Source organism: Gopherus flavomarginatus, chromosome 7 (assembly GCF_025201925.1).
Source record: "Gopherus flavomarginatus isolate rGopFla2 chromosome 7, rGopFla2.mat.asm, whole genome shotgun sequence".
Taxonomy (NCBI): domain Eukaryota; kingdom Metazoa; phylum Chordata; order Testudines; family Testudinidae; genus Gopherus; species Gopherus flavomarginatus.
In genome coordinates, this window is record NC_066623.1 from 82,724,892 (window position 1) to 82,736,696 (window position 11,805).

Consider the following 11,805-nt stretch of genomic DNA (forward strand, 5'->3'; position numbering starts at 1 on the left):
CAGATACCGGCCGGGTAACCTATCCCGGCCACTGAGCTCAGCACTTCGCGTTGCTCAGCAAGGCGGCTCTCCGCTTCCCAGTGCAGCCCCCGCCCAGCAGGGAGCCAGAGCGGAGCCTCCGCCGGCCCTGGCCTGGAATCCCGCCGAGCCGGGCTGGGACTGTCCCCTCAGAGCTGCCGCAGAGTGAGAACCGGGCCCATCTTGCGGGAGCTCGGTGACCGGGCAGCCCAGAGCCCCCAGCCGCCCGCCTACCTTCTCCGAGTTAGGGGGTTGGCTCACCTTACTTGGAAAAGCCCCTGTAGAGCAGTTTCTTCACGCACCCCCTCGGGGCGCGCAGCTGAGCTCCGCGGAGGGTACTTCGCGCTCTAAAGCTGTCCCGAAAGGCACCCCGTCTGCGCCCCTTCGTTCGAACTGCGCGGGCCGTTAAATTCTGGAGACAACAACAGCCCTCGTTCTCCTACTACGCATGCGCATTTCACCGTTCCTGCCCCCCCCACCTTTTCCTTCCCTCCTGGCCCCCTGGGAATGGTAGTCTGATGTCTGGGCACATCCTCCCGCTGCCACCGGAATCGAACTACATTTCCCACAATACCCCGAAAAATGACCGTTCGGGGCGGTCCTTGAAATATCACCCGTTCCCTTTGCCTACTGGCAGTGCCATACATTCTCCCCGGCTGCTGGAGCATTATGGGGTGGTGGTGGTGGTGGTGTGTGCACTAGCCGGGCCAGGCTGAGACCGCTTCCGGGGCGTGGCTACCGCTATGCTATTGGGCTGTGGGCAGGGGCTGCTCCTCCCCGGGGCCGGCTGCTCTCGCCCGCAGCTACCCTGCCGGCGCCACCCGCCTGTGTCCGTGAGAACATCCTGTTCCTGTGGGCCGTGGGCTGGGCAGAGCCGGAGCGCGCCGTGCCAGGCCCAGCACTGCCCGCGGGGATGGGGACAGCGTCCCGCCTGCTCCTCCTCCTCCACAACCTGCTGTTGCTGTCGCCCGGTGCCTTCGGATTCGCTCCCTCCCTGGACAGCGACTTCACCTTCACGCTGCCCGCCGGCCGCAAGGAGTGCTTCTTCCAGCCCATGCGGCACGGGGCCTCGCTGGAGCTCGAGTACCAGGTGAGGGGACCTGGCTCGGGGCTAGCGACAGTGGGCGGAGCCGGCCCTGCATCCTCCGTTGCGCGCGTGGCGGAGATCCGCTTTCCCGCCCGGCCTCCTAGATGTGCCGCCTTCGCTGCAGTAGCCTCCGGCGGCGCCAAGCGGGAGCGGGCCCTGCCCACATGCACAGTCGGCAGGCTGAGCGGGGCTGGGCGCTCTCGCAGCGCCGCCTATAGAGGCCACCTGGCTCCATTGCCAGGAAGATTTATTAGTCAGGCATAAAGCTCGTTCCCGGACCGCGCACCCCAGCGACTGGCAGTAACGGGAAGGGGGAACGCAGTTTTCCTGCCTATCACTGGAGTTACTCAGTGCGCTGGGAAAGGCAGAGGGGACAGTGGGGCTCAGCCTAGGTTCTTATCCCTCCAGGATTGTCATGGAGTCTGTAGGAATTAAAGACTATATCATGAGATGAAACCTCCAGCAGTAAGTCCAGCCAGAACTGGCAACCCTAGTTCAGCGATCTCAAAGGTGCGTCTGGAAACCAACCTCCACCACAGGATGGAAACTTTTGGACAAGAAGCAAAATCATGGAAAATGCTCGATAGGCCTCTAATGTCCACACAGGACTGCCAGGAGCTCAGGTTCAAGGGTTATGCAAAAGATCCTCACACAGCAAACCTCCCCACCTAACTATGTCTGTCTTCCAGATTTTGAAGGACCAAGCAGATGGTCGCAGGCAGGCAAAAAGTTAAGGTCCGTTTTATGCTGACAAGGCAATTGTGTTTGGAGGTCAGACTAGATGGTTATTGTGGTCCCTGCTGACCTTAAAGTCTGAGTCTAAAAGTTTCTTGAAGCAAAACAATGAAGGGGTCTGTTTTAGGTAGCAGATTGGGATCTATAGTCCAGCAGAATTAAAATAAGTTACCTGCCTCCTGCAATTCTGTGCAAATACATATTGTTCTCTGTTCTCGCTCAATTTCTATTGGTTTTTTTTCTCCCTTCCATCAGTCTGTATGATCAGCTTTATAACTTGCCAGTCACTGGTTTTATACTAAATTAGATGTTGACTTATAGGGTCTGTTTACGCAACAGATTTTTACCACCTTTGCAACTAGGTTCTAACTAACATTGTTGACTCCTTACACACTGTTTATGTCCACCCACAACTCACCAGTAGGTAATTCCTAACTGTGTGGTTGTGCCATCTTTTAACCTTGCTTTCACACAAATGCCAGGTTGCAATTCAGGCTAACACAATTCTTCCGTATAGATAGGGACTGCTTAACTTCAATTAGATTAGCAAACTCTCCTATATAGAAAGGTACATTGAAATGTGAAAAAATTCACACAATCCTCTGATCTGCCTTCAGATTTCTGTATTTTTTTCAGATGCACTGACACAATAAATGGATAAAGGACAAGAATAGTTTCTTTCTGACTGAAATTCTCCAAAGACATGTTGACAATATAGTAAAACAATATAAAACAGAGTCTGATACAGTGTGCTCAGATCATATGGCTATATCAAAGTCAAATCACTACTTATGTCTTCATTCTGGTCACCTTTTTCCTTAATTATTTTCTTCCTCCTCCCTTTCAGTAAACCTCCAATCTTGCACTTACAGAGGTCATTGAAAGTTTTGCCATCAACTTCAGTAGGAGCAAGATTGGATCCTGAGCGAGGAAGGCCTAGTCTGCACTTAAAAGTTGTACCAGTTTAACGGTTCTGAGTAAAGATGGTGTTTTCTGTAAACCAAAATAGTTATAATGATAAAAGCCCTAGTATGGACCAGTAACACCAGTATAAAGATGACTTATACCAGTATATTTATTTTTCTTATGTGGGAATAGCTATACCAGTATAAAGAGCACTTTTATACCAATATAACTGCATCCATAGTGGTATAGTTAAAGCAGTACAACTCTTTAGTGTTGACAAGCTCAAAGGGTTTGATCCTGTGACTGCTAAATGCCTTCAATTCCTTTTAACTTTAATGAGAGATGAGAATGCTCAGCATCTTGCTGGATTGGGATCCTAAATCTGCAGTACTTCCCCGACAAGCAGAAAACAACTGGAATCCCCTTTTCTATTGCTCTAACTTCTGTGGTGAGTGTGCATGCATGTCTCCTGCAGTACAGACTCTGATTCTCCAGCAACAAATTACTTAGGATGTTTCTACATGAGTTTAAAGATGGTCCTGTCTAACAATGTTTCAACACTGTTCTTGTCAGAAAAGTTCTAGGTATGATCTATATTATAAGGCCTTATCTACACTGAGTTTTTACTTAAAATTTCCTGCCGTTTAACCAATACTGGTACAGCTCCACCAGTGATATCTATAATGGAAGTGCTACTGTAGACCATGTGGTGGCATTTTTACTACTATGCTTTCTAACCCTGCTCAGAGCAGGTCAAGGTGACTCAGTGAATAAATATCCTGCAGTGCCTTGTCTATACTAGTTTTCCCACTATTACCACCATTGGTGGAATTGTATTAGAGAAAGCAATAGTAGAAAGTGTTAGGAAAAAGCTCAGTTTATTCCTTTCCTAATGTGATCAGCCATGTCTATACTGGAACTTGAAAGCATCTTTCTGGCAAATACCTGGTTCTAGGTAACTTGGTTTGAACTCTAGGGTAGATGAATTTGCCTTTTAAATTCTCCCTGTGTCGATTCCTTTACATAAAGTGTTTCTTTTCAACAACTCAGACGAGTGCTGCTTTTTTTTTTTTCTGACTTCATAGGTTTTAGACGGAGCAGGATTAGATGTTGACTTTTACTTGGAATCTCCAAAAGGTGAAATCCTAGTTTTTCATCAGAGAAAATCAGATGGAATTCACACGTAAGTCTAAAATCTCCAAACTTGAAACTCAGTATTATATACAGAAGTATTATAGTTTCTTCAAACAAATACCAAACTTAGAATTGAGTATTTAAAATCAGTTCTTCACAGTTGTAAAAACTGGTTGTATTAGTAATCTAAATCACTCCTTGAATGTAGAATATAAGAAACTTGTTAGCTTCTAAAATGCTTGATAAATTCACATGCTTCAGTTATTTAATTTTTATATTATAGGCTTTTTTTACAAAACAACTTGAGCACACAAATATTTCATATCAATACTCTTAATTTTGTATTAATTTATTAATACTTCATAGATAAGTTCCTCCAGGAGCGAAGGATGTTTGACTTGCCATGGTCTGTTCATTGGCAGTCAACAGCCAAGCACTCCTTTTGGAACTCCACAATAGGGTCTTTGCATCAGGGTATTTTCTCTGTACTGAAGTAATCTGTTCACTAATTCAAGTAATCATTTACTTGGCATACTGGTAGTCTGATCTCTTTCCAGGGTTTGTTTTTGTTTTTTAAACAATGATACCAAATTTGCCTTCTCAAATATTGGGGGCCAGTATTGATACAATTAAAATTAACTTCAGTGGAGCAGGGACCACTGGTAAAGATGAAGATTGTATCCCCTCTGCTCCTTTTGCAGCCAGTGGTCAATTTAAACTTTTAAAAGGTATTTCAATAGCTAGAAGAAGTGGCTGCTGTCTTATTTTTAAAAGTGGTTGTGAGCCTTAATCTTTCAAGCTTTAATTTTTAAAAAAATAGAGTGAAGGAAAGCTACTACTCATCATACTAAGATTTAAGATCATCTGAGTTTTTCTTAGCACAACCATAAATTACAAGTTTTTCTATCTCATTCCCTAGTGTGTCCTTGCATTTCATTTATTTGTATTTATATATAGCATATCTAATTATTTGTTTGAATAACTGTCAATCACATAAGGAAGACTGTTTAAAAAATGTAAGTTTAAACTACAGTGTATTTTTAAAGCTGGCTCTAAAGATGTATGTTTGCTCATGGGCTCTAAAGATGTATGTTTGCTCATGTACAGGGTGGAAACAGAAGATGGAGATTACATGTTCTGCTTTGACAACACATTCAGCACCATTTCAGAGAAGGTGATTTTCTTTGAATTGATCCTAGATAATATGGGAGAAGGACAACAAGAGGACTGGAAGAAGTACATTACAGGCACAGACTTGTTGGATATGAAACTTGAAGATATCCTGGTAAGTATTTTGCTCTACAGCATCAGATGGTTGAGGTTTAAGAGTATCTGAAAAACTCATATCACTCTGCTATGGGAATATGCCTTAGTCTTGTTCTATATGAGGGCCTGAGCAGCTGGGAAACAGTCATCAGCTGTGCTCCTCATAGGACATTATGTTCACTCTGTCCCATATTGTGGGGGGCCTGTGGTTAAAGAGCAGCACTGGGAATTAAAAGATCTGGAATCTAGTTCCAGCTCTGCCATGTGTTTCCTGTGTGGTCCACAGCAAGTGATTTAACCTCACTGGTTATGTCTACACTGCAGTTAGACCCCTATGGCTGGCCCATGCTAGCTGACTTGGGCTAAGGGGCTGTTTAATTGTGGTGCAGATGTTTGGACTCAGGCTGGAGTCTGGGCTTTCAGACCCTGTGAGGTGGGAGGGTCGCAGCACTTGGTACTGCAGCCTGAGCCCAAATGTTTACACCACAATTAACAGTCCCTTAGCCTGAACCCTGTGGGCCCAACTCAGCTGGCATGGGTCAGCCACAGGTGCCTAATTACAGTGTAGACATACTCTAAGTCTCTCTTTCATCTGTGAATAATAACTATCATAGGGGAGCTTTGAGTCTTTGCTCAATGTGATTTAATAAGTTCCTTGGATGAAAGGCACTAAAGTACAAAATACCTCTACCTCGATGTAACACGACCTGATATAACATAAATTTGGATATAATGCAGTAAAGCAGTGCTCTGAGGTGGGGGTCAGGGCTGCGCACTCCGGTGGATCAAAGCAAGTTCAATATAATGCAGTAAGTTTTTTTGGCTCCTGAGGACAGTGTCATATCAAGATAGAGGTGTATTACTATGGTTATTAAAACTCTGTGTGTGGGGGGGGGGGGCAGGTTTTTTCATTGTTTTATGTCTGTGCTTATGGTGAATCAAAGTTTATTTTTGACCTGGAGCAATTAACTTGGTGTTCATGTACCTATAGAATTTGGGATCAAGCTCCAGCTCATTTTGAGTGAGCAAGTGACTTGGGTCAAATTTATTATTTTGTTTGTGCCTTCGTTTGGTAACTACATATGCACAAATGTAAAGTGGCCACCTCCTCCTCCTCTTAAGATAAGCAAACATATTCCCATGAGGAACAGCAGTAGTGCTACTGCCGTACATTCAGCCATGGGCAAAACCATTACTACCTACCACTTACTGCATAACATAGTATCAGGCTTAAATAGCTGACATTTGTAAAATGGTTGGACAAGAATTTCTGTATAAATGCATATTATCATCACTTAAGCAGGAAAGAGAGAGACGAAGAGAAGTGATCAAACTCATGTATATAAGCCAGCCCCTATTCCCAGAAGTTGCCCTGAAATGTTGACAAATTTCTCTGCTTCTGTATGTCTGTATACACAGTACTCTTGTTTTTCTTCCATGTGGTGTTTTGGTTAATCACAAAGTACATACAGTCTTCGATCTGCTAGAGGCTAAATCAGTTTTGCATATTGTTTCATCTAAAGAATCTTATGTAGCGCTGAGGATTTTTCTACTTGTACGCATCCACTACCCTGCCATGTGAGGCCCAACACAATTTTCTTCCTTCCAAATAAGAGACTGGATGGGAAATCTTTCAGTGTGTGTTTATGCCTCCCCTTACACAGTTGGAAGGGACTGTGTATCCAGTAGCCTGAGTCCTTTCACCCACCACCCGCCTCCCCTTCTCCCCATCATGGGAAAGGGTACAAACAATGTCTCCAATAGCTAAAAGGTGGTGGTAATCCTCTCACAGGGATACTCTGCTTAGCCTCTGTGGTAGCATCAGAAGCACTTGTTTGCTAGATCCTTTGATGTCTCATAATTATGTTGTTCGATAACTCTTGTTCTCATCTTGGCTTAGTGCCCTAATCACTGTATAGCATAATAGGAATAAATAGCAATTAACAAAGATGGGGAAAGAGGGAATAAGTAAAGCTTTAAGATAACAACATACTTCTAAAGAGTGGCTGAGCACTCAGCCTTGGACGGATGCAGATGAGAGTTGAGGGAGAGCAGTGTTAATCCATCAGTCGAGCTCATGAGCATGGTATTTTGTTGATGGTGAAACGAAGTCAACTACAGTGAGCAGCTCCTGTTGAATTAGCAAAGACATTATGCAATGCACACACTGTGTCCCAAGCCATTGAGAAATTACCTGGGAGGGATACTATTTTCATGGAGCCCTTAGAAATGTTTGTGTCAGTGACTGGCCCTCATGGCTGCCCAACTAGCCTTCTGATACCTCTGCCCCCGCTCTCCGGGGGAGGCAACTTATAAGCACACTTGAGTCAACCTGCTCCTAGTTTGAAATCAGAATCCTAACTGCAGGCACTCCATACATCATTTGCTTTAAGTAGTATCACTAAAACTGTATACTGGCTCTACCCTATCTTCACTGCCTGCATCCCAGTCATAGCCTTTTCCACCTCCCTAGCAACAGCATTCAGTTCACTGTAGGTGTAGAAGTTTGCTCTCATTGCTGTGCCAATTTTTTCATACTATTGTATAAGTTCCTCTACAGAAACTTTGAAGCAAATACTGACTGAGTCCTGGACTATAAGGCTATGCCTGTGCTTGCTTCAATAGTGCTTAGCAGGCTACAATACTGAGCCCTGAACTTACTGAGTTAGAGAGAGAAAATAGAGGCCTGCCAAAAAAGCAGAATAGCATGCACTAAAAATGTATTTACATATCTGCTGTCTCACAGACTATTTATCCATGCAGAAAATGATCTAGTTTGTGTATCAGGTCCTATTTCCTATAATACATGAAAACCAGATCTTTTTCCTAACACAATCCAGCACTTAAGATTTGGCATCTTAAATATTCTATTTTCTGTATTTATTTTAAATACGTTTTAAAAATATTGAAAATTAGATTATCCTTCCCTTTCCAACAGAAGTTAAAGATAATTAGAAATATTAAATCTTAATTTCTAAAGGAGGATAAAGAAGCAGAGGAGGGGGTGTTACTGCCAACAACTCTTACAAGTAGAAAACAGAATCTGAGTTCATGTTCAGACAGTCTGCCAGTCCTCCTTTTTAAACTGGGGACATACAAATACACAGGAGAAAACAGTCAACAGAATAAGCAGTAAAAGAACACTCAAGAAATAGTTACCTATTACCTGAACATAGTTTGACTGCTGTGTCAATAGGTGCTCTATAAATCAATAAAAAACATTGTACGCTAATGCTAGCTCATTTTGTGTTAAAGGGTATCTTGGTCAGATAATCCAGCTGAGAACAGTTAGCTTTGTTTTGTAGTCCAGTAGTACAGAATGGAACTGTTCATGAGCCATCTGATACAGATAATGGACTGCTGGGATATCTTAAAGATACAGATTTGCAATGATGCTGGTTTGAAGCTGTACATTGTGAAATGGCTTGACTAATTTTGATTATTAAACCGAAACTGCTATATTTAGATTTGTTCATCTAGTTCTGCACAAAATATAGTGCTGGATTAGAAAATTTAATCTAAATTTTCAGAGGACAATAATGTGGTGTCTTTCCTCTAATATTGTAGTTGCCATGTCACCTGCTTGCTTGACACAGTACATTATAGGACATGGTCATTAGATACAGGGCTGTTTTAGTGCCTCATCTTTGGACTTCATGTCCCACATGGGTCTGACATAGCTCAAGTTTGTTTACTTTTAGGGCATTCTGCTCTAAGTGTCTTTCTTCAGTGGGTGGGGTCGTCTTTTGTTAAATAGTTGTGGATTATTTTTAATTGATTTGTTAATGACCAGAGCCTGGGATAAATTTGTGTTTAAATTAAAACACACGGAAATATACACAATAAGGCTAACAAAAATTAATGAAAAGTTCATAATGTGTAGCATTCATAAGTGAAGTAACTGTCACCTAACTACAAAATGAAAAAGTGGTAGTGACATGCACAGATAAAAACCAGCAATGTGAATGTTTTTTAAAGTGAGAAGTGTGATATGTACTTATATTAGCAGAAAATGTACTTCTTCCTTCCAAAGATTTTACAGTCTTAAAAAAAACGCTATTCTGTTCCTTACCAGGAATCCATCAACAATGTCAAAGCCAGGTTAAGCAAAAGCCTCCAGATTCAGACGCTGCTCAGAGCATTTGAAGCTCGTGATCGAAATATACAAGAAAGCAACTTTGACACAGTGAATTTTTGGTCCATGGTCAACTTGGGAGTCATGGTGGTGGTTTCAGCTGTTCAGGTTTACATGCTGAAAAGTCTTTTTGAAGATAAGAGGAAAAGTAGAACTTAACAGCTAGTGTGATCATAGCAATAACTAGAGAGGAGGGGAAAATGCAATAAACTGCTACAGCAAAAGAGACATGTTACCTTGCCACTTGTTTCGAATAGACATTATAATCAGGTTCTTGATTCACATGTGACTAACATGAACAGAATACCTTTCCCCATCCTTCCATCTCTGCAAGCGTTACTAACAGTCTTACTGGTATGTCTATTTGTTGGCTTGTTGCATTTGTAATGACTCTTACTAGATTATGAATAATACACAGAATGGTGTATCAAATGCAAGCCAATGTTAATACCTGCCATATAGTCATCTTTTCATGGTCATTTAAACCTATGTCCACCTAAATAATTTGGGTTTTTTTACTATTTTTTAAATAAGCATTGAGTAAAGTTACAGATGTGCCAAAGGATTGAGGCCCACCTAGGTAGGCTATAGCTATTGTCAGTTCTCTATAAATGTATAAAATTTCCTTCAGTCTTTCTTGTACAGCATAATACAGAAACACTGGGTTAACATTTGTGAAGGGGGTTAAAATGAGAAGTTATTTTTTCACTTTTTATATATATCTCTGCACTTTTAAAGAGACAGAATGTGAAATTTAGTCAATTTATAAACTAATTAAAAGTAGCATCAGGTACTATACCTGTCCAATCCTTCTGCCAATTGTTGTGATTGTACAATCCCATTTTCCTGTTTAGGTAGTTGTTGCGGTGTGAAAGGTCCACTGGAATACTGAAATTGACCACACAAAGTACAGTCAGATGCACAAAATAAAATGGAATTTTCATCTTTAGTTATTGTAATCTTGGATATCATAACAGATACATTCAGACAGAAGTGACTTTTTTTTTTTCCAAATGATGGTGTTCATTTTGATAGTTTTTAGGTAAAATTGTTTGGAAACATTAACTTGACATTAAATGTTTGTGCTTCCAAAATCCTTTCTATATTACTAATTTTGCTAAGATGTTTTCCTCCTTGAGGTCAAGCAGGTTTATGCCACAATTTGTAGCAGTTCATGAACTTCAGAGCTAAAGTTGTTCAGCTAAACCCTCCCCACAACGAAACCCCAACAAATCTGTAGTCGCATAACTATTTTCATTCTCCTCCTATGAGCTGCCCTATTAAATTACTGGGACTAAATAAAACAAAGTGGAGTTGGCCCTAAATTTTGAGATTTATTTGCAGCATGAACTGATTATGCAAGGTAATGCTCAATCATAGAAGCAGTTTGCTATCTTTCTCAATAAAAAGGCAGATAGCTTGCATTAAACCTACCATTTCTTTTCGCTAAGGGAGTGGAAAAATACTTCTCATCTGTACATTTGTCTCCTTTTGTCATAACCTTAGTATTTTAGAGTGCAGTTGAAGTATTTTGTAATCAGCCTAGATTCAAGCCAAGTGCCAAGTCAGTAGAAGTGCCCACAGAAATATTAGCTCTGAAAGTCCAGGTTGAGACTGCGAGGGCTGTACCACTGTTCGTTCACATCAGCTGTCTTTAAAAAGATTTAAAATTTGTTCTAGTCTGTCTGTACAAGTGTACTTCCAGTGTTTGAACTTGGTGTTAAGAATTGAAACACTACAACTAGACTGTCTGCTTTGTAATCACATCTGTCTGAAGGTCATGCTGGAGGGCTTTGCATTACCCGCCTAGAAGAGGATAGGAAAACATTTTTCAGTACATGGACTCATTAAAATGCAGTCATTGTGGCAGAGGTGCATTGGCCATTTTTGTCTAGCAGGGGCTATCATATATAGAGATTACACTTCAGTTTCAATTTCAGATGTCTGAATGAAGCCGAGCAATAACCCTTTTAAATTATTGCTTTTAAGAAAAAAAGATTTTAAAAAGTGCTGCTGACTGTTTGACTTCAGGGGCTGCTGGACCAGCCCTCTGTTAGTTTGGGAACATAATATACACCTCTACCCTAATGTAACGTGACCCAGTATAACACAAATTTGGATATAACACAGTAAAGCAGTGTTCTGGGGGAGGGGGGCGGGAGGCTGAGCACTCTGGCAGATCAAAGCAAGTTTGATATAACGCAGTTTCACCCGTAACATGGTAAGATTTTTTGGCTCCTAAGAATAGCATTATATTGAGGTAGAGGTGTAGTAAAATCTCATTTGATGGGCAAGTTAGTGATAGAAAGGTCTAAGGGAGGTGTCAATTGATCTGTAAAAATTTGCAGAATCATAATTTCACCCTCCATGGTGTGGCAGGGAGGATTCATTGTCCTCTCCCAGCTCCTCCAATTGGACATTTTGATCATAGTGTCATTAGAAATGGGTCAAGTTGGAAATCACACTTTACAGCAGTTGCGTGAAATACTGTGCACTTTCAGATCAATCCTGCAGCTCATCAAAT

The 11,805-nt window shown here is 41.8% G+C and overlaps 2 protein-coding genes across 2 annotated transcripts in view; one reads left to right on the forward strand and one right to left on the reverse strand.

Annotated features, from left to right (window-relative positions):
* The window catches only part of CCDC18 (coiled-coil domain containing 18), a 67,750-nt gene extending 67,114 nt beyond the window's left edge, over window positions 1-636 (reverse strand). The window contains 1 exon segment of the mRNA XM_050962468.1: window positions 280-636. The gene's annotated coding sequence lies outside the window, so the exon portion shown is untranslated.
* Window positions 620-10,230, forward strand: TMED5 (transmembrane p24 trafficking protein 5; the record flags this gene model as incomplete). Its single annotated transcript, XM_050963654.1, has 4 exons — window positions 620-1,108; window positions 3,832-3,929; window positions 4,988-5,165; window positions 9,222-10,230. Coding segments are annotated over 4 exons (984 nt in total), but the record flags the coding sequence as incomplete, so codon positions are not given.
* Between the last annotated feature and the right edge of the window lie 1,575 nt (window positions 10,231-11,805).